The sequence below is a fragment of the Ambystoma mexicanum genome, chromosome 5q (genome assembly GCF_040938575.1).
Source record: "Ambystoma mexicanum isolate Mex_15411 chromosome 5q, UKY_AmexF1_1, whole genome shotgun sequence".
NCBI classification, from domain to species: domain Eukaryota; kingdom Metazoa; phylum Chordata; class Amphibia; order Caudata; family Ambystomatidae; genus Ambystoma; species Ambystoma mexicanum.
The window spans coordinates 979,714,654-979,742,425 of record NC_090933.1 but is presented as its reverse complement, the minus strand read 5'-3'; the positions used below and the strand labels follow the sequence as shown (position 1 = coordinate 979,742,425).

The window sequence follows — 27,772 nt, the reverse complement described above, 5'->3', positions numbered from 1 at the left end:
CGAGGTGAGATCTCAGTTCACACGAATAGCCCATGAGATTCCTTTAGCTGGTCACTTAAGTTAAAAGAAGACCAAGGAAAAGATGCATCTCTATTTCTACTGGCCTAAATTAGGGTCTGATGTAGATAAATTCTGTAGGAGCTGTCACACTTGTCAGACTTCTGGCAAGAGTGGAGCCACGAATGTGGCACCTTTTTGGTGCCCCTCCCAGTGGTGGGAGTTCCTTTTGAGAGGATAGTCATAGACATTGTTGCTCCCTTAGACCCTCCTACATCTTCAGGCAACAGTTATATTGGTTGTGGTAGACCATGCTACCAGGTATCCTGAATCTAATGCCCTACTTGGTATTTTTACAAGAGTAGGTTTTCCTAAGGAGGTTATCTCCGACAGGGGATCAAATTGTAAGTCCCACTACGCCATGTGGAAAACTGTGGAGTGACTTGCAAGTTCTCAACTGCCTACCATCCCCAGACGAATGGGTTGGTAGAGAGGTTTAACCGTACTATGAAGAGCATGATAGGTGCTTTAGAGGAACCCCTTAGAAGAAAGTGGGACCTTCCACTGCCTTACCTTCTATTTGCTTATCGAAAAGTCCCTCAAGAAGGGGTTTGCTTCAGCCTCTTTTAGCTCCTCTATGGTCATCCAGTTAGAGGTCCATTGGCCCTAATTAAGGAGGGGTTGGAGAGTGTTCCTTCCCCCAAGCCAGTGAGAGTCATTGACTATGTGTTTGGTCTCCGAAGGAGAATGACGCACATGATGACAGAAGCTTATAATAACTTGAAAGCAGGTCAGGCTCTGGTGAAGCATTGTCATGACCAGAAGGCCAACATGGTTGAGTTTACTCAAGACCAACAGGTTCTAGTTATGGTACCTACAAGGCAGGTGGCCTTGCAGGACAAATGGATTGGACCCTTCAAGGTTGTGGGAAAACTTGGAGGTTAATTATTTGGTAGACTTAGGCAATCCTAAGGAGGCCCCCAGGGTCTTTCACACCAACCGTCTAAAAGCCCATGTCTCTAGATCAGAAGTGGGAGCTTTGCTTCTAGCCTCTGCTCAGTAGGAGGAGGAGAGTGAGATTTTACTTGACCTCCTCAGGGGCCAACCTTTAGATGGGAAGATAAGTCAATCTCTCATTAATCTGACATTGGAACAGGAGGAGTGCAAATCTGTTAAATCAGTTTGCCTCCCTGTTTTCACTATCACCAGGTTTGACCCTTTGGGGCCAGCATGATATTCTCACTGGTGACTGTTTACCTGTTAAAAGCAGAGGACCAGGATGTCAGACCATGTAAGAACCCACATAAAGGAAGAGGCCAACAAAATGCTTGATCTCGCGGTAATAGAGCCATCTACAAGTCCTTGGTCTGGTCCAGTTGTGCTAGCATCAAAGGCAGGATCCAAGGAGTTGAGAATCTGTGTGGACTATAGAGCCCTTGATGCAGTCACAAAGACTGATGCCCATCCTTTACCTAGGACAGATGAACTGGTGGACAAGCGTGGTTCAGCCAAGTACCTCCAGTACATTTGACCTAACCTCCGGCTATTGTCAAATCGCTCTGACAGACCATGCAAGGAGAAAACAAACTGGATTTTCAACTCCAGCAGGCCTCTTACAGTTTACGGTAATGCCTTTTGGATTAAAGAGTGCATCTGCTACATTCCAAAGGATGGTGAATCACGTTCTGAATGGGATGGTCTTCTGCATGGCGTACTTGGATGACATTGCAGTGTTCAGCCCTACTTGGAAAGAACATGTTGATAACTTAGGAAATGTTTTACAGGCTCTTGAGAGGACCATCTGACCATAAAGGGAAGTAAATGTCAAATTGATCAGAGCAAAGTGGTCTACCTTGGACATGACGTAGGAGGTGGTGAAATAAGGCCATTGCCTAGAAAAGTACAAGCTGTACAAGAATGGGGCCACCCCTACTACTCAAACCCAAGTGAGAGCCTTTTTAGGTCTCACTGGTTATTATAGGAACTTCATAGAGAACTATGGCGCCATAGCTTCTCCCTTGAATGTGGTCTCATCACCCAAATTCCCCAAAAAGGTCAGGTGGAATGAGGAGTTTTCTAAGGCATTTGAAGGTCTTAAGAAAGCCCTGTGTCAAGCTCCAGTCTTAAGAGCTCCTGACTACAGACAAACCTTCATTGTGCAGACAGATGCTTCCAATACAGGTATAGGTGCAGTTCTGAGTTGGCTGGATGAGAAAGGTAGGGAACACCCAATCTGCTTCATCAGCAGGAAGCTGAAGGAACTTGAGACAAGGTGGGCAACCATAGAACGTGAGTGTTTTGACATTTTTGGTCTCTGAAGAAGTTTAGACCCTACTTGTATGGATCTACTTTTGTGATTCAGACAGACCACCAACCCTTGAGATGGTTAATGCAGATGAAGGGGGAAAATCCTAAATTGTTAAGATGGTCAATCGGCCTACAAGGGTTTGCTTTTACTAATGAACACAGGTCAGGGTGTAATCACCAAAATGCTGATGGTCTCTCCAGAATGTATGACCGACTGGAATAAGGAGATTCATCCAGGAGTGGATTAAATCCTCCTGTCCCTTAGTCTGGGGGGGGGGGGGGGGGCGAGTGTTGGGAGAATTCTCATAAATGTGCTAATTCCCTTCACCTTAGAGACCCCAATCAACTTTGCTGGATTTTTAGGACTTGATTCTTTTACCTGGAGAGAGTGAGACCCTTCCTTTTTCCCCACTCTTGTTTGTGAAATGTTTTTTTACTCTAGTGTTTTCTTTGGTTATGGAGTCTAACCAACCCCATAGGCATCATCTTTTCATTTGTCACACAACACCTGCGGTGCAGTGGCACAGGGAAACCTTTTCAGGCTTTCCCAACTTTTAAATACCTTCTCTTGGATAAACTACTGCTCTGATGCTTGTTAATCTGCTTAGAATCGCATGCTGTGCATATGGTCCGACATCCAGTGGTAACTGCGGAGTATTGCATCTTGCCTTTCGGGGACCGAAAGGGGACGTCGGCATAGGCGTGTCTGAAACACTATCCGTATCGTGATGTGTGTAGTACCCAAAATCCCTCACGTGCCGAGGTCCCTCAGATTGTTTTTTTCCGCCCAGATAACTGGTCGCCCTATAGCGGAGCTCTTCATGAGACATTGTTTATCTTACCGAATTGTCGGTTTAATCCCAGTCAAGTCACTTCGCCCATCAAGAACATCTTCGACGAAGACTACGGGGGAATCGTCTACGGCTGTGGGTTCCGGCGCCTAAGATCCGGCGTTCGGACTTCCACGTGGTCGGGCCTTCTGGCCGGCCTACACAGTAGGGAGAGTGGGCTCGGGGTTTGCCATACTGCTATGTCTTTCCTCTTTTCCACTGCTTTCCTTTTTGGTCCGGTCACCCTTCCCTTCCCTTCTGCTATGGAAAGGACTCCATTTAGATTCTGCCTTATGTGTAGGGTCAGATATCCGTGGAAAGACGAGCACACGTCGTGTAACGCTTGTCTCCCCCTAGAGCACGACGAGAAGCAGTGTTTGGCGTGTAAACTCCTTAAACCCTTAAGGAGTGCCGGTTGAAGCGGTGGGCCGCGTACGGAATGTCATGCGTGGAACCGCCCTCCCCTGCCGTGACACCAGCCGAAAGTGACGGGGTACATCGGATGACCAAACGTCCAACGCGGACGTTATAGACCTTGAGGGGGACTATTCTAGAGCCGCCACGCCCGTCCCCGACCCTTCCAGGCTCGACTCAGCCTTGCTACAGGGACCACACCCGGTGACGGGCATACAATCGCACTGCACAAAGCACACAACCGAAGCGCCCTCCTCGATGACTTTGTCAAAGAAGGCATAAGCCATCGGATCGTTCTGATCCAAAGCCTTCCCCGCATCCGCAGCAGCGCATGACTGGGCATAACAAATCTAACAAGGGCGCTACTCCCCAAACTACACCCGCAAAGTTTCTGAACTAGAAACTTTGACGGGTTCCAAGGCCTGTACAGGCCCGAAAACTGCGAGTAGGCCTCTACCCGAGAAGCCATCAGCTGGCCCTTCTCGAGCCGCGGAAGACATTTTCACTGCTGACACATCATCGGAGGCTTTGTCTCCCGAAGATTCTGTGACTATCCGTAAGAGCATCAATAGGATTGCTACGGCGGCGAGCCTAGTACCGGTTCCGGCCACAGTTCTGGGACAATCCGCCAAAAAGTTTTCCACGGATTTGGAAGACAATCCCGAAGACTCTTACGAAGAAAGCCAGGTACCCCTTTCAAGCACCATGAGGAGATCCTCTCGACGCCTTAGGGCGGAGAACCCGGTTCCTACTCAGCTAGGTCCATTTGGGTCATCCAAGTGGACCACGGAGCAATTCGAGGGTGTATGGATCGGCTGGAGCAGTTTTTCAGGGCTTCTGATCAACCTCCGCCGAAAAGAGCTCAGGTAGACCCTAACCCTCAAACACAAGATGCCCAACACCAAGTTGACCATCAAGAAGATGTCCAGATGGACACGTATAGAGACATCTATACAGAAGAGGCTTCTTTTCTGGACAACAATGGGGAAGATCAAGGGGCAACAGACAACTGGGAGGACAGAAGAGGCTTCTTTTCTGGACAACTATGGGGAAGATCAAGGGGCAACAGACAACTGGGAGGACACCCAGCAGGATGATCACAATTCTGATATCGTTTGCCTCGACTCTCCCCCATCCACCCCGATTCGACAAGCTTCCCTGGTAGATGATCAAATGGCTTTCAACATGTTGAAAAAAGCTGCAGAATTCTTTAAAATTGCCACTCTTGAAGCCTTGCCCGAACAAGATTTCGCAGAGGACATTATTAATGAAAAGCCTCCGGCAAGCCAGTCTATCCCTCTCTTGAGCTCTGTAAAGAGACGGCTGGCCCCTTCCTTACTCACACCCGCTCAGACTAGGGCTGTGAACCCAAGGGTCGAAACTTTTCCGGCCCTCCCCCACCGACCCGCTTTATATCAAAGGACACGCAATCCCAGACTCGCTGGTGGTGACCAACACTCGCAAGAGAGCAGGGGTTCCCCTTGCCATCCCCGGGGAGAGTCATCCCCGGACAAGGAGTCCAAAAGGTTGAATGCCTTAGGCAAACTGGTTACGTCGGCTGTGGCCTATACTGTCCGGATTGCCAATAACACAACCTTACTGGCAGGCTACGTCGATGCACAATGGAACCTACTCCAGGAAGGCCTTCAGGAGGATCCGGAACCAACCAGATCCAAGCTTCTCGCCATTGTCTCGGAAGGCAAACTTGCCAATCAGAATGTTGTAAAGAATACCCTGGACACCGCAGAGACAGCAGGCAGGTCTCTCGCACAGGGTACTCTCATAAAGAGACACACGTGGCTGCGCACGTCGGGCTTCAGGCCTGAGACCCAGGCATCCATTATCAACAAACCCATAGAAGAGGCCAACCTCTTCGGGAAGGCGGTAGACGATGCGTTGGAGACAGCCAAGAAGGAGCACTAGACTATTAAGTCGCTGCACCAGATTTTCCAAAAACCCTCTTCACAGAGGGGCAGTAATTCTCGGCGGTCCTTTCGAGGATAAGCCCGCACCGCTCAAAATTTCGGCACGGGCAACTTCAAGTCAACCTGCTGCAAGCCCCACTTACTACCCCAAGAGGGGTCAGAAGCGCAGAAAGATTAGAGGCAGAGGCTCCAATTCCAGAGGAGCATCAACTTCGGGTCAGAAATGACCACCAAGCCAAGGTCCCCCTTCCGTGTCTCCCCGGTCGGGGGGCCATTAACATCTTTCCTCAAGGCATGGGAGGGGATAACTTCAGACCAGTGGGTCTTAAAGACGGTCGCCCACGGTTACTGCGTGGAATTCGCCCGACCTCCACAGTTCAGACCGCCAAAACATAGACGCCTTTCACCAGAACATCTGCAGATCCTGATCCAAGAGGTGGAAGCGCTGCTGGAAAAGGATGCCATAGAAGCCGTCCCGATTCTTCAGGTAAACGAGGGTATCTATTCAGTGTACTTCCTTGTACCCAAAAAGGATCTCACCATGCGTCCTGTTATAGACCTGCGCCCAGCGAACAAGTTCATAAAGCCCAAGAGGTTTCGCATGGTAACACTGCAAGAGGTGATCCCATTGCTAAAACAGGGGGACTTAATGACAACATTGGATATGAAAGATGCATACTTTCATATTTTAATGCTGCCAGCACACAGAAAATTCCTAAGGTTCGTGATTCAAGACTACAGTTCAAGGTTCTCCCATTCGGCATAGCCTCGGCGCCAAGGGTGTTTACCAAGGTCCTGGCAGTGGCAGCGGCACACCTGCCCAGACTTTCTGTTCGTTTACCCTTACCTCGACGATTGGCTCATCACGGGGGACTCGAACACCCAAAAGACAGTAGACCTACTGTTCAGCCTGGGATTTTCTATCAACGAAAAGAAATCCAGCTTGGTCCCCAGCCAAGTAAAACAGTTCTTGGGGGCTCTAATTCGTACGGAAGACGGTCATAACATGCTCTCTCAGGTTCCTCAGTATGTAGCCAGTTGAGAGGTGACGGTACGCAAAGCTGTGCGTTTGCTAGGGATGATGGCGTCATGCATATACTTGGTTCCCCACGCGCAGCTGCGTCCCATGCAAGAGTAGCTCAACAGCCAGTGGTGTCAGGGGTGCCCCCATCCCCACAAACTCTGAACGTAGCAGCCTGGCTCCTGCGGTCTTAGAGTTTGGACATCTGCAACTCCCTCAAAGATGCATGGACATACTGAGGGAGGCAAGAAAGCCTAACACACGTTATTGCTATGCCAGCAAATGGAAACGTTTTGTCATCTGGTGCAGTTCCAAAGGCGTCAATCCCACTGATTGCTCGCCTTCACACATTGTTTTATATCTTACCCATCTGTTGGACTCTGGGTTAGTCTTCAATTCCTTACAGGTTCACCTAGCGGCGTTGCCAGCCTACACCACGTCACAGCAGAAGGTGTTGTGGTGGAAAATACCTGTGATTAAAGCCTTTATGGAAGGGGTTAAAAGAATGTATCCCCCATCACTCATCCAGCCCCTGGGTGGGATCTAAATGTGGTTTTAACTAGGCTCATGGGATCCCCTTTTGAGCCTATGCATAAAGCTAGTCTGAAAGACCTGACTTACAAGACAGCCTTTCTAGTAGCTATCACTTCTATCTGAAGAGTTAGTGAACTACAGGCCCTCTCGGTTTTGTACCACTTTGTTACAGTCCACAAAGATAAGGTAGTTCTGCGCACACATCCCAGATTTGCGCCAACATTTATTTCGAAGTTCCATGTGAACCAGTCAATCGAACTACCCACGTTCTTCCAGAGACCTACTAACATGGCCGAAAGAAGCCTTCACACACTAGATGTGCGCAGGGCAGTCATGTTCTACATGGATAGAACTAAACCACTGAGGAAGACTAAACAATTCTTTGTTCCAGTGGCAGCTGGTAGAGAAGGGGATCCTGTCTCTAAATCAGCAATATCAAGGTGGTTTGTCAAATGCATCGCACTGTTTCTCTCTTGCAAAGGGAGAACTGCCCTTCAAGCATAGAGTACATTCTACTAGAGGCACTGGGGCATCCATGGCATTCATTGCAAATGTTCCCCTAGAGTCCATTTGCAAAGCGGCAACCTGGAGTTCTGTACACACCTTTACAAAACACTATTGCCTAGACACTCATTCTAGGGCTGATTCTCATGTGGGACAAGCAGTACAAAGACCTCTTTTTTTCTACTGTTCCTTCTCACAACCCAACTCCGGATACTGCTCGCTAGTCTATGCACAGCATGTGATTCTAAGCAGATTAACAAGCATCAGAAGACATGCGTTACTTACCGTAAAAGCATTTCTGATGATTGTATATGCTTAGATTAACATGCGCCCTCTGTAACGCTCACCTGATTCCCGCAGAGGTGCCGGTCTTGACTGGGTGAATGCCGTATCTTTAAAGGAGATGTGTAACACACGGTTGGCTCTTTGGGCTGGACCTCTGTGCACTGTATGTCTGACTCGAAGAGTAAGATGTCTGCAGATAGAAAATATGGGATTAATGAACTGGGGTTATTGGGTGCCTCTCTCCTTCCCTTTCTCTTCTCCTGTAGAACCCCAAAGGTTAACACCCTCACCTCTCCATCTGCCTCGGGGCAGGGTGCCGTAACCAGTTTCTTCACTGGATAAGGGTGCAGGCCTCTTGACCTCAGAGGACTGCTGTCCGTCGTTAACTGCACGAACGGTAAGTTCTGGGCACTTCAAATGTCTTAAGTCTTTTGTAATGATATCTCTTGTTTTGCAGATTTCCGGCGATGGCGGATGGCGGGCTGATGAGAGTTGAGGATCGAACCCGCGTGAGGAATAGAAGCGCCTGGAAGCACGTAAGTAAGCGCTTGTAGCCTGCTTCACGATGCGCACTAACTGTCCCTTTTATCTTGCAGGTACAAGTTCGGTGCTTTAGAGAAGCTGAAGGGTGCTGGAATACCCACTGGATTCGGCGTGGGAAGGAGTAATGGCACGTGAGTAATAAAGTTGCCCAATGTCTTTAAACGCACCTTCTTTTGTCTTTCAGATGCGGGATGCAGCGCCGAAGGCCTCCGGAGCGTGCGAAGAGCTGGTAATCTTTTGTCTTTCAGATGCCGGAATGCAGTGCGAAGACCTCCGGAGCATGCGAAGAGTAGGTAAGCCTTTGTCTTTCAGATGCCGGAATGCAGCGCGAGGCGTTGGTGACAACCGATGGACCAGGTAAGAGATGTGCTGCCACTGAAGACCGTAGTGCTAACCTGTTCTTTCTTTGTCTTTACAGGTGCTGCTGAAGACTGGATTCCAGGATGGGAAGCCTTTGTTCCCTTAGGCCCAGGATCAGAAGCAGAAGACACGATGAGCGTTCTGCTGCAGAGAATGCAGAATAACGCAAAGCAAGATTCATCCATCGGGTGTGGTTTAAATAGCCTCCTGTAGTGCTTAGGTGTCTCCTTCCACAGCCACGCCTAGGTAAGAAAAGAGTTCCTGCTTTCCAGAAGAGTTCCAGTGTTCTGAACCTAGGGAGTGGCTCCTGCCCCACCCAACAGGAAAAGTAGTCCCAAACAGAAGAGGATCAGGGGTTCAACTGGCAGGTAAGTAAGCAGCATGGTCTGCTGCAGGTAAGTCCACCCAAGCATTATGAGCCCGGCGCTTCCAGCGCTGGGACTGGGCATCTTTATGAGCCTGGTGCCACTGGCGCCAGGACAGGGTCCAAAAGGTCCCAATTGGGACTGGCTGGCACTCGGAACCGGGGTTATGGGTCTGCTTCCAAGGGAGTCGGGCAAGTCCTGATCTTTTGGAAGCAGAGATCATGACACCCTCCCTGCCTCCCCGCTCGGGGTGGAAGGAACATAGACTTCTTACTACTTTCTCTCTTCATGTACTCACTCACTATAGCCTTGGGCTCCCTCATGGCCGAAAAAATAAAATCGGAGGGACCTCGGCACGTGAGAGATTTTGGGTACTACACACGTCACGATAGGGATAGTGTTTCAGACACGCCTATGCCGACGTCCCCTTTCGGTCCCCGAAAGACTAGATGCAATACTCTGCGGTTACCACTGGATGTCGAACCATATGCACAGCATGTGGATCTAACCAGATACAATCGTCAGAAAATGCTTTTACGGCAAATAATGCATGTCTTTCCCAGAGTAAGTAAAGTGAAATTGACTTTACTAGTCTTTTAAATTCCTAGACCCATCACACCCCATCTTACAATAGAATGTTCAAGGGGTTACTTAGTATCAGCTGTGTCTAGATACTCATGTAGCAGTCAAATGCTAGCCTTTCCTCTCAGAATGGCTGGTGGCAGTGGTTTTACAACAAACTACCATGATATTTCCCAAGCCATGTTTTTCAAGATGGCGTCTGAGTCCCCTCTGTAAAAACAGGTCCCCGTCTTCTTTTTTTGCCATTTCTTTGTTGAAAGGTCCTTCTAGATTTTTGCTCTGTCTGCGCGCTAAACCTAGTTTGGTTCCTTTATTCATTCACCTTTGGCAGGCTTCAGGGGTGAAGAACCCTCTCTGGCGCCTGAGTGTCTGGGGTGGGCAGGAAGAGAGGTGCCGATTCCTGTGCTTGTCTCCTAGGAGACTCAAATGCACTCTGTGGTTATTGGTTGGCTGACTGTCTGGCAAGGACAGCCACCCTGCTGGGTGAGTGACAGCTAGGCTGGAATTAATTGGAAGAGAACTGAATAAAAGGCGAGTCTCTTGGCTTGGAAGGCAGTCGATCACTGGAACGAAAGAACCGAAGACGAGCTTGAAGAGGACGGCTGCTGCAACTCCTGGACCGTTGGTTTGCCGGGTGAAGCCCTGCTGCAGGTCTGAATCGCTAAGGTCATCTCGACAGAGAAGCCCTGCAAGGATGACTTCTCCCTTTGAGTTGGTGGGACACTAAGCCACCTGGTTACCAATCTCAGAGCGGGTTGCATTTTCCTCAGAGCGCTGCAGGAAAACAAATAGCCAGGGAGAGGGACACCAGCTTGTGTGCTTGACTACAGCTACCGGTATTGAAGAATTGCCAGTTGCCAGCTTTTTGACCTGTCCCAGTGCAGTGCATTAGTCCCCCTGACGTCCTCCCTCTTGTCCCCACGACTGAGACCCAGGAACAGAGAAATCTGCTGGAACTGCCAGGAACAGAGGTCATCAGTTTCATCTTTTTTTTCTTCATTTGTAAAGGTACTGTAAAACCAGACTGGGAGTACTTGCCTCTCGCTGTGAAAGTGCTTGAAACTTTCCCAATTTACAGGCCTAATCAGCTTGTGGCCCAACATATGGTGATTATTGCTACAAACTATTCCTAAGAACATTTGCAGAGACTTTTCTGTTTATCTACCAGAACTGCTTTATCCTATCCTAGACTTTAGCCCATTGACTTTGGCCTAGCCTATTGAATTGATTCTTCTGGTGAACTCTAAATATTTGCATTGCCTAAGAATAACTGTAACCGTTCATGTTCTAATACTTTTCAAGAGGAGTAAAAGGCAAACATTATTTCTGAAATATTGTTGAAGTGTATTTGTGTGTGATATATAATTGCCTCCTTCTTATCAATATTTTATTACTGACAGATAAATATTTATCAAAGAAACCTTGAGTGTAAGTTCATTTGAACACTTGTGATTGTAGACCTCTGTAACATCATTACAGCTCACATTACCTCTTGAGATCAGCCTGGCTGCTCAACTCCGCTACCAAAATTGTGTAGTACAGACTTGTACCAAAGGTTGGTTTTGCTTACACCTGTAGTGCTAGTTGTGTGTAGTGGTCCCAAATGGTACTGCATACCAACTTTGCTTAACAGACATAAATTGCACATTTTTACAGTTGGGGCTCTTTTGCAAATCACATAGGCAAATTCCATATTTTACACTGATCATGGCACTCACACTCTCAAATTTGAACGAGGTGGTTTAGACCTAATCTTTGACAACTTTTGGTGGGAACCGTTTCACCTAAAATTCTACAATTGGGTGCACTGAAGCATATTAATGTGGGTCCTATTTACATCCAACTTTCTTAACTGGGTCCTTTGTACTTTTCCCAGAAATGTCATTTTTTTCCCGGCATTTGAGTCCACAACCCGTCAAAGCTCTACATCGTCTTGTTTTAAAAGCGTAAAATTTACATTCATACTGTCAACATTTTACATTACTAAGTTTTCAGTTTACAGAAATACAAGTTTTAATAAGAAATGTCTTTAGAACCAAGTGGGCCGGCTTTACCCCCAAAGAGGGTCAGTCTTCCAACCCTCTAACTCTCCAAGCCAAATGTCTCTGGCCCACTGGCACAGAGGATGTCATGATGATTTCTTTGATCCAGTTGCAGCAGAGGAAAGGTGTTACTAGGACTTCACAGCTGTGTCCTGGAAATCCTTTGTTTTGTACTGGAGCAGTGCCACTCTGTCTGACGAGGGTGTTACTTTGGTCCATTCAAAGTTTCCAGGGGGGATGGTCCCCTTGGGGAAAGATGATTCTGTTCCCAGGAAAGGCAGGGGCCCTCTGAAGCCAGGACCTGTCAAACCGGTTTCTTGCTTTACAGTAATTGTATTTATTTTTCTTTCCCTTAACCAAAAAGCAAGTCTTTTAGGAAAAAATATCAGATATGTATTTTAAAGCAAGCCCCATCACATGTCCATGCAAGCACTGCGCCTTAGTTTACCATGCCCCTTTTTTTTTTTAAAAGGCCTTTTCTTGTTTGTCAAAAGCACCCTTTTACACGTGGTTAATTCCGCTGGGATGTCTCTTTCAAATGTGGCTTTTCCTGGTATCTTTATTCGGAGCATTTCCATGGCCGTAGTCAATTTCTACTACACAGGAATCTGTTCAAAGCAAGGGTCTAATGAAATGGACATGAGCACAGAGAGAGCTTCTTATGAGGGGATTATCTGTGCATTTGTTGCAAAAAGGAAAGCGTTTTTGCGTAGGGCTTGGATTGAAGTTCTGTCAGATTTTGCCTGCCACCACATGCCATTCAGTGAGGAATGCCCTTATTTGCGAGTATACACCCTGAATGTGTGTGTACATGGATGTCTTACTGAACCACACAAACTAATACTGAAAAGATCAAAAAGAGCATCAGGGTGCCGTCAAATTTAAATGGCAGAATATTTTTTTTTCAATGGGATATTTTAAACTGCCAGCATAGCAGCGTTGCCTTTTAATACTTTACTTTGGTGCAAATGAAGAAAACACTGGGCAACAATTCTCAAGGTGTTCCATGTTTCATCTTGCCCCATATGTGTTTGGCAAAGACAGCGTAGCCATCATTTTTGGAGCTCCAAAATGCAGTTTTGATGCAAGTCAATGGTGCTCAACTGGGCCAGCGCCGCCATTCTGCTGGTACTGCTGAATTTGTTTGGTAATGGAGGGGAATTCTACTCGGTTGGTAAATGTACCCCACAATGGTACTCCCGGGGGTGAAGCCACCGCCTTGGTGTATGCCCACAAACATGTAAAGGAAATGGCCGCAGCAGAACAACACGTGTCTAAAAGGGAGGAACAGTACCTAGAGATAGGGACCCAAACCTCCCAGGAGGCGTTGGAGACGACACAGGTGGCTTTGAGGAACATAGCCTTAGATGAGGCTTGGACGGCCCACTGGTCAGTCCGCAGCCACATGAGTCCAGGGACAGGGCGGGGACGACATTGGCCTGGCTAGAAAGACTGGAGCACAAGGGCCAGGTCCGGGCCAAACTGCTGAACTCTGATCCAGAATTTACGTAGGCCTTCTGGCCTTCATGACATTTTACAAGCAAATCTATCCCCCCCCCCCCTTCTCTAGAGAACATCCGAGATGGGAGGCACAGGGTTCTTGGATACCATAACCCTCCCCTGTCTTTCTGAAAGACAAGGGCGGGACCTTGAGTCGGAAATCTCAGAAGTCCAAATAGCAATATCACAACTCCAATCAGGGAAAGCCCCTGGCCCCAATGGCTTCCTGTTGAAATCTGGAAAAGAATGGGAGGGGAGGCGGCAGGGCATATGACCTGAATGTTCCTAGAAAGCAAAGAATGGGGAAGTCTCCCCGCAGACCTACAACGGACATGCATAGTAGTGATCCCAAAACCCATGAAACCCCTTGACCTCTGTGCCTCCTACAGGCCTATTTTGTTAACTGGGAGGCGTAGGTACTGGCCCTAATCCTGGCTAATAGATTGCTAGGAGTAATAGAATCCCTTATCCACCCGCATCAATGTGGCTTTATGCCTGGCAGAGCCACCAGCATGAATCTGCACATTTTGCAGCTCTCCATCGAACATGCCCCGGCAGTCTCAGACCCACTGGCATTGTTGGCTGTGAATTCCGAGAAAGCATTAGATTCAGTGGGTGGAAGCCTTGTTGGAGATTATGGGATTTGGCTCGAATTTCCTTTCCTGGGCTTAGTTATTAGGGTTCCCCCGAGGCAGTGGTGAGGGTGAAACGGCAGGTCCTCCAGAACGTTCCCCTTGGGACATGGTACCAGACAGGTTGGTTCCTTCTCCCCCGTGCTGTTCCTACTGGCTATCGAGCCACTGGCAGTTAGGCTCAGAACAGATAGAAATTGGTTTGGTTTCTGTAATAATGGTATTTCTGTTCACATTTGTAGCTTCTTAACAGTTTTATTTCAAGAATACATCACACTCTTACGTAGGGAATCACTGGGTCCCATCACCCAGGCTCAACTGACATTAGCTGTAACCTTCACGCTACATTCATCACCAAACATTCCACTACCTCACATCAGCATTCCATGCATACATAACAAGTACTTCTCCAGCATGGGGTCTGGCATGGATGCACATGCTCATGAATAGTCCCCGTCAGGCCGGGAATCCTCGGTATAGAAAAAATCAGTATCCGTTTTGTTTCTGATCTGTCTTTCTCAGTAGTAACCAATCACTGGTCTCTGGGTTATACTGCCCCGAGCCAATGACTGCCCTCTCCCTAAGCCCCGCCCCTGGCAGCCATCCTCAGATTTTTACCGCACGTTCAAGTGTTGGGAGTCCTCGTGCTGTAGCTCTCGAGCTTTTGCTGCGTTTTTGCGCTTTTTTCAGGAGATTTTCTCATTTTTTCGGTTAAATGGAGCCTCAAGCTCCACCGTTTCTACATCCGATCAACGGGGATCCGTTTCGGAGTTTCTACGCCCCTCAAGGGTGAAGATTTCGTCGAGTTACGCTTTTGGAGGATTCCAGAAGTTCCAAGGCCTACCCAGACATGGCCCAGGAGAAAGGGAGCTCGACGCCCGGGAAGCTGTTCAGGACCTCCCCTGGATGCCAGCTTCAGAATGTTTTCAAGGAGGACGAGCATTCGTTAGGCCTCTGTCTCCATGAGGACAAGACGCACAAGGAAAAGGACTGCGCGTTTTGTGGGAACATGTCGGAGCGGACCATGAAGGATCGCCACCTCCTTCTCGCCAACTGGCTGGAAGGTAAGAGCCCGCCAGGCGAGAAGAAGAAAAAGAAGTCCGAGCGGTCTTCTAAGTCCTGTGAGGGTGCCCCGGCGATGGGGGGCCCAACAAGGCTAAGCACCGCGAGTCCGCGGGCACCAGGAGCGCCGAATGGTCGGGCTCCATGGCTGCCAGGCAGGGCGCATCCTCCCCGGCGCCATCAACCACGAGCCAACGCTCTGGCTCGGGTAAGAGGAAGTCCAAGAACCCGGCGAAGCTTCTGGAGAGGCCCCGGTCGATCTTGAAGATTCCGGCAGAGGGGGAGCGAGGCTCGGACCCTCCCTCCAAGGTGAAGGCCCCAGGCGTACAGAAGGTGACGTTGGCCTTAAATCACCCTGCTAGGACCTCGATTGAGGATGTCGCCATGGCCCTGGCTCCGCCTGTGGAGGCTACACCAGTGGAGGCGCCCTCAGGTACCAGAGTCTCCCTGCCACCGCGCAGGGACTCGTCTTTTAGGCCCATCGAGAAGACCCCTACGAAGTCCTCGTTGGAAAGGATGGTGGAGGGGCTGGTGGCCCTCGTGGATATGGACACGACCTCTGAAGAGGAGCTCATCCAAGTCGTGCAGGAGGCCCAGCCCATCGGGAGGGATCCCGACGAGGGTGACGACGAGGGCGACGGTGTTGCAGACGAGGCTCATCAAGAGCCCTCGCTCTCGTCGTTTCCGGCACCGCAGGACACCTCGGCGGCCATTTTGTCAGCCATCCATCCAGTCCTTCTGCTCGGAGATGAGGACTAGGTTGCCCCTTCCCCCGACGGGGGAACCAGAGCCATGACCTTCGGAGAGCCCACCACTTAAGAGGAGGACGACGCATCCTAGCCTCCTCTCCCACCTCTGCGGCCTTCTCTGCCTTCCCCCCTGGTCCACTACTCACAGGGATGATACAGGCATGGACACGACTACGACGGGTACGGATGACGACGGAGGCGACGACAGGACGTGTCCCCTGTCGCCCCCTGCCCGGGCGTCCCCGCCCGACGAGATTGGATCCTTCCATGCTATGATTTCCAGGGCATCCGAGCTCTTCCAGCTCTGCCCCGAAGAAAAGAAGGAAGGGTTCCTTTACCAACGGCGCAAGGCTAAAAGGAAGACAGTCCTCGCCGTACCGCTTCTTGATGACATCTGGGATGAGGGGCTCGCCCTCCTCAAGAACCCTGCCACGGCTCCTGCGAAGAGGAACCGGTACGAGAAGAAGTACCGGGTCCCCGACACTGCCCCCTTGTGCCTTAGGGCGCAACCTACCCCGGATTTGGTTGTTTCGGCAGTGGCCAAGATGAAAACGGGGGGGGGGGGCATCGGCCTCGACTTCAACCTCCCCGCCGGACGGCGAGGGTAGGAAGCTGGATGCGATGGGACGACGGGTCATCTCATCTGCAGCGACGACCATCAAGGCGGCCAACGCCCTGGCCATCGTAGCCCGCTATGACGGAGTTGTGGTTCAAGATCGCCCCTCTGTTGGACTTCCAGGACGTACCGACCAAGGTTTTGGACATGCCTTTCGATGGGAACCACCTTTATGGCAAGGCGGTTGATGAGTCCCTTCAGGCGATCAAGACGGACACGGAGACGACCCGTGCACTGGGTGGGCTCCAACGGCGACGGCCGTCCTTTCGGAGCTCCGGAGGCAGACAGGGTGCCTCCAAGGGAGCCGGCAGCAGCTCCTCTACGTACCGTCAAGCGGCAAGATCTTCGTCGCAGGAGGCCTACAGGGGACGCGGCAAGTCAGGTGAATCCCGCCATCGTCGCCAAGGTGGTCAAGGAGGCAAAGCGGCCTCCAAGCAAGATTGAACCGACCGTCGGGTCCATCTCCACCGACCGTTGGGTGCTGGATGCCCTGGCCCTGGGGCACACCCTCGAGTTCCAGAAGAGGTGCCCCCGCATTCCTCCTGTGGCCAGGAAGGAAAATCACGTCCCTCAACTGCTGTTGGAAGTAAGGGCGATGCTCAGGAAAGGTGCCATAGAGCTCGTCCCGAAGAGGCTTCGGAGCTCCGGAGTTTACTCAAGATACTTCCTCGTAAAGAAGACAGGAGGATGGCGTCCCATCCTGGATCTGCGACGACTAAACAGATGCATCAAGGCACAGAAGTTTCCGGATGGTCACCCTCCAGCACGTGCTGGGACAGCTGGAGGAGGGTGATTTCCTGTCGTCGTTGGACTTGGAGGATGCATACTTCCACATCCCTATTCTAAAGAGACACCAAAAGTTCCTCAGGTTCGTGGTCAAAGGGCGGCACTACCAGTTCAAGGCCCTCCCTTTCGGATTAAAATAGGCGCCCAGGGTGTTCACCAAGTGCCTAGCACCGGTGGCGGCACGGCTGCGCCTGCAGGGGATCCACGTCTACCCCTACCTGGACGACTGGCTCATACGGGCAAGGACAAAGGAGCTCGCCGTGGAACACACTGCGAAGACCGTCCAGCTGCTCACGGACCTGGGGTTCTCCATCAACTTTCCAAAATCCCACCTGGTCCCGTCGCAAGTCGCCCTGTTTCTGGGAGCACAGCTCGATAGGGGCACGGCGGGCCTCACCGTCGGAGGAAAGGATAAGGACCATCCTAGGAAAGGTGCAACGTCTGCTGGCCACGGACGTGGCCAGAGTGAGGTCTATCAAGTCCCTCCTCGGAATGATGTCCTCCTGCATTTATCTGGTGCGCCACTGCAGACTTCGGATGCGGCCCTTGCAAGAATTCCTCGACGCCCACTAGATCCAGACGGACAGGATCCCGCTCGAAGCGTTCCGTCAGGCGATATGATGGTGGGGTGTCCGCTCTCATCTGACGGCGGGAACAGGTTTCCTAGCCCCGGCCCACCAGGTGACGGTGACGACAGATGCCTCCCTGGAAGGTTGGGGAGCGCACACCGGGGGTCTCCACGCGAGAGGCCTTAGGCTCCCGGAGGAGAAGACTCTCCACATCAACATCTTGGAGCTCCGTGCAGTGTTCTGGGCCCTCGGGTCCTTCCTTCGGTCCCTCAAGGGCAATGTGGTGAGGATCTTCACCGACAACACCACCACAATGTTTTACATTCGGAAGCAGGGCGGAACCAGATCCCCCTGCCCTATCCAAGGAAGCCCAGGATCTGTGGCATTGGGCCGTCGCCCAAGTGATGTTTCTGGTACCCTTTCATCTGGCAGGGATAAAAAACACCATCACCGACTCACTCAGCAGAGAGCTGCGCTCGTGCCACGAGTGGGAACTGCGCCAGGATCAAGTGGACTGACACTTCCGACGATGGGGCAAACCCCAGATTGATCTCTTCGCGACGGCGGCGAACTCCAAGTGCCGGAGGTTCGCCAGCAGGTTTCCCCAACCGAGGAGCATGGGCGATGCTTTCTCGTTCCCCTGGGACGGCCTGTTCCTTTATGCATTCCCGCCGTTGCCATAGCTACTCCGTCTTGTCAACCAGCTCAAGAGGTCCCGGTGCAGGATGATCCTCGTTGCACCGGCGTGGCCAACGCAGATCTGCTTCCCGGACCTTCTGGACTTGTCAGCGTCCACACCAGTCAAGCTGCCGACGGACGCAGATCTTCTCTCCAGAGAAGGAGGCGCCATTCTTCATCACGAACCAGTCACTGAACTTGCAGGCCTGACTCCTGCAGCACTAGAGTTTGGAGGATACGACATCCTGGCCGACTGCAGAGAGGTTCTCGCGAAGGCCAGGGCATCCTCAACTCTCAAGTGCTACGGACACAAATGGAAGAGGTTCTCCGTCTGGTGCCATGCACAGAAGATTAACCCTCTGCGCATTACAGCCCCTCAAGTATTGCCGTACCTATTGTCCTTGGCCAAGGCTGGCCTGTCTCACGCTTCCATCAAGGTACATCTGGCTGCCGTCTCGCGTTACACCAGAACTACAGGACGGGCGTCCTTGTGGTCTCATCGACTGGTGAAGGAATTTATGAAAGGACTGTTCCGATCGTTCCCGCCGGTTAAGGCCCCTGCACCCGTGTGCAAGCACAACGTAGTGCTGACTAGGCTCATGGGGGACCCCATTAGAGCCTATGCATTCAGTGCCGTTGAAGTTTCTGTTGTGGAAGACAGCATTCCTCGTGGCCATCACCTCTGCACGACGAGTGGGAGAGATCCAGGCCCTGTCTTGCAAGCCTCCATACTTGACTTTTCACGACACGAGGGTGGTGCTGAGGACGCACCCTTCCTTCATGCCCAAGGTGCCGTCGGACTTCCACCTCAACGAGCCCTTGGTGTTGCCAGTTTTCTTCCCGTCGCCGGCTGAGAGGACTTTGCACTCGCTGGATGTAGCTAGAGCGCTGAAGTTCTACGTGGACCGCACAAAGAGGTTTCAGAAGACATCACAGCTGTTTGTGAACTTTGGACCTGTGAATCAAGGGAAGGCTCTCTCGAAGTCTTCCATTTCCAGATGGCTCTCCGGCTGCATCATGCACGGTCACCGTTTGGCAAACCGACCGTTGCCAGGCCGTCCGAGGGCCCATTCCACCAGAGCGGTCGCTGCTACTACGACGTTCCTGTCTGGTGTGCCCCTGCTCGACATCTGCAGGGCTGCTACATGGAGGTCGACGCACACCTTCACGAGATTCTACTGCGTCGACCGGGATTCCAGGGAGGAGTCCAGAGTCGGCCAGGCAGTGCTGCGCAACCTGTTCGCCTAAGGTGAGCCTGATGAGGAGGTAAGAGTTGCTTAATGTTAAGTTGCATTGCTTGATATTGAGCCTTTTGCCACCTCCCGTGGTTGTGCATGTGTATACTGCTATGTATTCTTATTTCTGATGTTTGTTAATCTGCTTAGAATCACATGCTGTGCATAGGTCCGACATCCAGTGGTCACTGCGGAGTATTGCATTTTGTTTTTTGTAGTCGAAAAGGGACGTCGACAAGGCGTGTCTGAAACACTATCCCTATAGTGACGTGCGTTGTACCCACAATCCCTCACGCGTCGAGGTCCCTCAGATTGTTTTTTTTCCGCCTTGCTACTGGTCGCCTTTACGCGGAGCTCCTCGAGAGACATTGCAGATTTCATCTCCTCGACCTTTGGTTGTTTTCCTATATTAATATAGAACATATCGATCCCTCCCTCGACGCTGTTGTGAAGCTGTCTCCGCCGAGCAAGATCTTCGACGGAGGGGACGAGCGGAGGAGATCCTTCGGCGTTGCCGAACACGTGGCCTTGCCTCGCAGGCCATATACAGTAGGGAGAGTGGGGGTCGTGGGACATCTCTGGTTCTTTTCTGAGAATGCCTTTCCTTTTCCCCTTCCTTCCCCTTGGGGTGGTTATCACGATTTATTGCCTCGGCTATGGAGAGGACACCCTTTAGGTTTTGCCCGCTTTGCAAGGGCAAGTTTACTTGGAAGGACAAGCATTCACGGTGTAACCGCTGCTTGCCCCTCGATCACAAAGAGGAAGGTTGCACGGCTTGTCGGCTTCTTAAGCCAAAGACTCTAGGGTCAAGAGGTGGGCGGCCTACGCTATGTCGAAGGCCGACGCTTCACCCACCGTTGCTACCACCGACAGTGACGAGGAACGTGATAACACGACCTCCGCTACGGAAGTCGAAAACCCCCCTAAAGAGCGCACACGCGCTTTGTCGTCTGTCCCCGGCCCCGACGGGCTCGGCTCACGCCCTGCTTATGGGGATGAACACCCCGGCGACATTAACGCACACAAGACCACACATAAGCACACAACCCATGGCTCTTCTTCGTCGAAGGCGAATAGAGCATCAGTGCCCAAGGAGACGCAGGTTCCACCGGCGGCCTCCTCGGACCATTCGGGTTCGAAGCCCCTCTCGCAACCGCGACCAGCGACTGGGCTTTCGGCAAATAAGGGCGCCGCCCCCAAATCATCGGCCGGCGCGCATCAGCAGAAAGCGCATGCCGCCGTAGAGCGATCGACACCCATAACGTCGAAACACAGCCCTCCGCTGACAAACGAGTCGCTGAGAGCTTGGCGACTCTCCAGGACTGTCCAAACTGGCCCAAAATATATGGAAGTGGGCTCTCAAACAAGACATGTTCCTACTGTCACAACATGTACCAGGGGAACTCAATCTGCTGGCAGACAAACTCAGCAGAGATTTCCCCCTGCCCGAAGAGTATGAATGGCGACTGCACGAAAACATCGTCTTCGATGTCTTCACACAATGGGGATTCCCAGAAATAGACCTGTTCGCAACCCTGGAGAACTCACAATGCCTAAGTTACGCCTCCAGGTACCCCCAGAACCAATCCAAGGGGAACGGTCTGTCGATACAATGGTCAGGGAAATTTGTTCACGCTTTTCCCCCCCGACTCCCCTTCTCAACAAGGTGGTGCACAAGATGCACCAGGAACAAGTAACCATGATACTGGTGGCCCCAATGTGGCCCGACAGCCATGGTTCGCTCACTTGATGGAGATGTCTCTATCTCCCCCAGTGAAACTCCCCTGCCCGTACAACATGCTGTCACAAGACAAGGGCAGGACCCTACATCCATGCCCCCAGAACATGAACTTAGCAGCTTGGCTCCTGAGATCATAGAATTCGGACATCTACAGCTCCCGCAGAGATGCATGGACATCCTCAGGGAAGCCAGAAAACCTAACACTCGCCACTGCTATTCTAGCAAATGGAAGAGGTTTGTCATCTGGTGCACGGGTAAGAGCATCAACCCGATTGACTGCTCTCCCACACATATTGTTCTATACCTGACCCACCTATTGGATTCAGGTCTAGTGTTCAATTCCATTAAAGTCCACCTAGCGGCACTTTCTACATACACCACTTCCCAACTCAGTGTCGTGGTGGAAGATCCCTGTTATAAAGGCCTTCATGGAGGGAGTAAAGAGAATACACCCCCGATAGCTGACCCAGCTCCCGGATGGGACCTTAATGTGGTACTTACCAGACTCGTGGGCTCACCATCCGAACCCATGCACAAAGCATCTCTTAAACACCTCACTATTAAGACTGCTTTTTTAATAGCTATCACCTCCATCAGGAGAGTAAGTGAACTTCAGGCTCTTTCTGTTCTAGACCCCTTTGTTACAGTTCACGGAGATAAGGTGGTTCTACGCACTCACCCAAGGTTTGCTCCGAAATTCATCTCAAAATTCCACGTAAACCAGTCTATAGAACTACCAGCGTTCTTTCAAAATCCTTCCAACTTGGGAGAAAGGACTCACTAGATGTGCGCAGAGCGGTCATGTTCTACATGGAAAGAACTAGACCACTGAGGAAGACTAATCAGTTCTTCGTCTCGGTGGCAGCAGGAAGAGAAGGGGATGCAGTTTCAAAGTCCACTATTTCTAGATGGATTGTTCAATGCATCACTCTCTGCTATACTCTTGCTAAGAGAGAACTGCCCTTTAGACCAAGAGCACATTCTACTCGAGGCACGGGGCGTCCATAGCATTCATTGCAAATGTTCCCCTTGAGTCCATCTGCAAAGCGGCTACCTGGAGTTCTGTGCACACCTTTACAAAACACTACTGTCTAGATGCACACTCTAGATCTGACTCCCAGGTGGGACAGGCAGTATTAAGACATCTTTTCTCTACTGTTCCTTCTCATAACCCACCGCCAACTCCGGGTACTGCTCGCTAGTCTATGCACAGCATGTGATTCTAAGCAGATTAACAAACAACAGAAGACAATGCATTACTTACCGTAAAAGCATTTCTGATGGTTGTATCTGCTTAGATTCACAAGCGCCCACCCTTCCTCCCCTCTCGGATGGAAGGAACATAGACATCTTTCTACATCTCTCTTTTCTGTACTCACTCACATCTAGAAGGCTCCCTCAGGGCAGAAAAATACAGAGGGACCTCGACGCGTGAGGGATTGTGGGTACAACGCACGTCACTATAGGGATAGTGTTTCAGACACGCCTTGTCGACGTCCCTTTTCGACTACGAAAAACAAAATGCAATACTCCGCAGTGACCACTGGATGTCGGACCTATGCACAGCATGTGAATCTAAGCAGATACAACCATCAGAAATGCTTTTACGGTAAGTAATGCATTGTCATTCATGAGCATGTGAATCCATGCCAGACCCCATGCTGGAGAAGGAACAAGTTACTTACCTGTAAGGGGCTATGCCCGTTTACGGGCCCATGGACGAGGTGCTACGCCCCAATACCAGCAATACGTCAGAGGGGTGCCTAAACGCAGCTCGCCGACCCCCTGGTTGAGGGTGTCAAACCTACCGGCATTAGGCCCGAGGAGCAGGGTAGGCCTCGTGATCCACACACCAGAGTCCTGGAGGAGGCCGAGCCCATCGGGCCAAGCAACACATGGCAGGCAGCCCGACAAGATGGCCGCCACGCCAGAAAGAGGCACCCATCCAACGCCAATCCAGGAATTTGGCGAAGAACTAGTGTCTAGGTGGGACTGGTTTCAACCAGGTACGTGGCCTACAGCCTTACCCCTCTTACGCGTAGGGCAGCTTTCCTTTGCGTCTGTATGGACAGGGTATGCAGCTGCCTCATCAGCCTCCCGCTACCGTGCCCGCACCCCCTGCCACTGCTTTGGTCAGGGAGGATTTCTTCAAGAGGTTCCTCGGCCTCATGAAGTCACCTCGGATGGGCGTTATCCTCAAAGATTCCATCAGGGAAGTCATTCCTGCCATGCTACCTGCACCGGACACCTCAGTCAGCACCCCAGGCCCAGGCCCCGGCGCAGCCGCCTCCTCCGGCTCCACAGCAGACTCCGCCAACTCCGGCTGGTCACCATCAAGACGGCCTCACCTCGTAAAGTGAGCAAAATCCAGGCGCTGGTCACCTCGGAACTATATACTACCTTTCACAAGGACATGGTAGTCCTGTGGATACACCCAGCATTTCTGCCCAAGTTTCCGTCTGCTTTCCACTTGAACGAGGAAATAGTCCTTCCTACATTTTTTCCCGATCCCAGGGACGAAGCACAGAGTAAGTACTGCACTGCCTGGATGTCGGGCGTGCCCTGAAATTCTACTTGGACAGGACCAAGGGCTTCTGTAAATTGGACGCCCTGTTTGTCACTTTCGGGGGCTCAAGACCAGGCATCAGGCCTCTAAGGCTTCCATATCCCACTGGATGGTCTCGGCCATCAAAGAAGCATATGAGGGCCAGCACAAGCCGCTCCCGGCCAACATGCATGCCCATGGAGTCGGGGCTAAGGCAACGGCCATCGCATGCCAGCGCCATGTCCCTTGGCAAGTTGTAAGCAGGGCGCCACATGGGCCTCTCTCTCGGCTTTCTGCAAGCATTACTGTTTGGATGCTGGCTCTAGATCTGATGCGGTCTTCGGACAGGCGGTTCTCGGGAACCTATTTGCTTAAGGAGGGTCTGCTGTCCACCCTGGGGGCTACAATCAGTTGTAATCACCCATACAGTATGGAGGAAAGGGGACGGGATGTAAGAGTAATCATAAAGTTACTCACCGTAGTGACTAATGCACTTAGTCCATAGTCCCTTTTCCTCTATACGTCCAACCAACCGACCCCCCAGCCCCCCTAATACCGGTGTCATTAGGCAATGTTAAATCATTTGTTGCTGTGTGTATGGGGGACTGAAGTGTGGCGCCAGAGTGCACAGTCAGGGTAGCGCATGCTCCCTGGGCCGTATCCCAGCGCACCTCTAAATTTATAGGGGAATGTTTTTTTCTGGGGAAAAAGGTTCCGTCTCCCATCCCTTGGAAGGGTAGCCCATAAAGTATGGAGGAAAGGGGACTATGGACTAAGTAAGTTAGTCACTACAGTGAGTAACTTATCACACTTTTGATATATTTGCACTATCACACATCTGATAAATCTGCACTTCATACCAACATTCAACAACGGGGATTTTGGGCTGCAGCCTAATGAATACTACAGGCACATACAAATGTCATATGCCATTAACACACAATTCCCCAATTTGAAGGAGGTCCCCAATTGCTCCCCATCAGAAGCAAACATCCTCCCGGAATGCAATTCATCCAAGGCCACATCGCTCCATCAGGTCTTCAACTCCTTCAGCGCCCGAGACCTGACTAAACTGAAAACTGGGAGATATCTGGGCCTTTTGGAACCAGAGGAATAGCTGGAGGTGTTCAGGTTCCCCAGGGAAATAGGCCTTTAGGCCAGGCTAAGACTGATTCAGCTCTGGATCCCACATCGATCATACTACTCTCGCACTGTGATGGCTAGGTTGGGGTGGCTGACAATAGGGTCTGTCTCAATGTAAACAGTCAGAGGTCACTTTATTTCCGTATGATTTGGGGATTACTGTGCTGCAGAACTTCAAGGCAGGATGTATTGGGAGAATCCCGGATGTTCTCTGACACCGGACCCACGAGATGCAAAAATTATGCTGTTGGGTATTTTCAGGGCTAAGTGGACTTGAACAGATAGAAGGCTTTTCTGACTGTGGCTATGGGTGCAGGTAAGCAACACACTGCAGCAACTTTGGGCTCGGATGAAGAGCTTAGTATGAACAGATGGTCCAATGAAATGGACAGGTGTGCGTCCCTAGAACGGTGTATATGCGAGGTCAGAGGGTGCCCTAAGAAATTCCAGAAACTCTGGGGGAAATGGGTCGACGATTGATGTCTCAAGACTGGAAGCATCCAAGCTCCCGAAGGACACCAGGAGAACTCTCAGTACCCTCCCCTTGTAAAGACTGGCTCTTCCTCTCCCCACTACTCCCCCCAAAACCCCCTTGCAGCGGGAAAGGGACAATCCTGACTGGCTCAGACGCTGATGCTGTGTAAATGCCCATGGTTTATGTGACTATTGTGGTTATTTGACGTTATAGTATTTGCTAGAAACTAAAAGTGTTACAAATAAAGTCATCGAGAGTTGGCGAGAAAAAAGTAGAGCCACCAATTTGTAGAAATGGTGTCCCCCTTCGCAGCAGACTCTCTAATATAGCACCAACTAATTTTTTTGAATCCCTTGACTTCATCAATATCTGCATATTGGAGAATTCAAAAACCCAGTGCTCAGGTGAACAGGGCTCAATCCTGACATACCATTTGGAGAAAGAATGGCACTTCCTCATTGGAACCCCATCACCAGCAAATGGGTATTTTATCATGGTCAAAGATCAATCAGTGATCTACCATTTCTAGTGCCCTCAACTTCTTCAGTCTGCAACATAACTTCACAAAATGTTGGTAGAAAATATCCACTGCCACCAGCCACTCACATGAACTTGCTACTCTAACTAGAAAGTTACAGGCTAAGTGGAAAAAGCATGCATAGTGTCACCTCAGCTCTCCACATAAGTTGGGGTGTGTTGATTCCACAGCAGAGGTCAGGTTGGATGGAAAGTATCCCCCTGCCCTGATAACAAGAGGCTATTACAGAGAAGTAAAAAAGGAAGGTCATGGAGTTTCCCAGCAACAGTGCACAGAATGCTGTGTGCTGCAATAATAAATTGCAGATGTCAAAGTTGGGGGGAAAGCAGAACTTCAAAAATATACAATAAAAGTGGTTGCAACAGCTTCCCAAAGGTAGAGTAAAAAAAGTGTGGGAAAGGGTCCCACTTAGCAGTCAGATAAAAAGAAAAAGTGCTGGGGGCATCGCAACTGGAGAGAATTACACTCAAAAAGGAAATCTACTCAAACAATGGAACCAACAGAAACCTGTAATCTACAAGCCATTGCCTGTTACCGATTTACTCCATGCGAGATATGAGCAAACCAAAGACTGGACGTAAGGCCCCTATTCATGGACTGCACTTTCCTTTGAAATCCGGGGTCTTAGAAAATGTAGCATTGGCACCATCAGGAGGCTAGAAATGCGGGTTGATACCTACAATCTCAGCCTGCGTTCCAAGCTGCCTGCCGGCTAGTTCCCCTGACTGCCATCTCATCCCCCACCCGTTGTCCCTTTTTTTTCTTTTACCATTTCCAACCCACATACCGCTTTGTTGCGGGGGCAGAGACTGCCAGAGCTTCCCAGCTTCTCTGGGCGCTATATAAAGGGAAGAGGGGGGGCTCTGTATGACCAATACTTTTTTTTTCTTTTTTAGCACCCCACGGGTTACCGCTTTGGTAACCAGGGGTGGTAATGGCATTAAGCCCCCGTTACAAGGACTGGAATGGGGGTGGTAACAGCCCAGAGCCCTTGTTAACGGCCCATGCTTCACTCGGGCTGTTAATTTGGGCTGCCGGGCCGTTACCCCCGTTCCAGGCCTTGGAACGGGGGCTTAACGCCACATTATTTTATTGCCAAGACTTGTATTCCGCTAATCTTGCCATGCTTGCTTTTCAGATTTCCATCCATTGTCTATGTTCGTGTCGTGTTTGGATCGAATTGAGTTTGTTGTGTTGCATGTTATTAAATAAATTCGATTTCTACTACATAGCATAACCAAAACCACTATGAAAAAAATATTTTATTATACGGTTTGTGAAGTTTTTATAAGAAAAATTGATAGAATCTTTCTCACAGCAATCTCTCAAATGCTGAAACCCTTTTTCAGGAAAGTACACTAGATCTTCAATTTTGATGGCTGCCGATTGCCCAATGTATAATATTTTGATTTGTCTGTCCCCTTTTTAGGCACCACACTGGGCTGCCGAGTCAACTGGATTCTACTAGACGTGGAAGAGACTTAAACATTCTCATCATGAACCATCATGTTCTGTTTTATGAGGAAACAAATACAAATAATTTTGTTTAAAAGTGCATAATTTGAATAAATGTGAAAGTTTCCTTTTAGTTTACTTTGTTACTTTACATCTGCAGTGTTGTAACTGTTTTAGCTGTTTGTGCAATTTTTACTATGTCGAGTACTTAACATTCCTGTAAGGTGAAGTAGTCTTGTATAGTTCCCTTTTGCCAATAATGGTGGCTTCACTGCACATGACTCTAAAAAGGTAAGTGGATTTGGGCTTTCATAGGGAAAGGGCAGGGCTGCGCTGGGA

At 50.4% G+C, this 27,772-nt stretch overlaps 1 protein-coding gene across 1 annotated transcript in view; it reads left to right on the top strand.

Annotated features, from left to right (window-relative positions):
- Window positions 1-27,566, top strand: part of EIF3E (eukaryotic translation initiation factor 3 subunit E) — a 284,648-nt gene extending 257,082 nt beyond the window's left edge. Inside the window, exon 13 of the mRNA XM_069621505.1 lies at window positions 27,408-27,566. Within this exon, the coding sequence (XP_069477606.1) occupies window positions 27,408-27,446 (39 nt within the window). The 3' untranslated portion in view covers window positions 27,447-27,566. The remainder of the gene's footprint in view (window positions 1-27,407) is intronic.
- The last annotated feature ends 206 nt before the right edge of the window (window positions 27,567-27,772 follow it).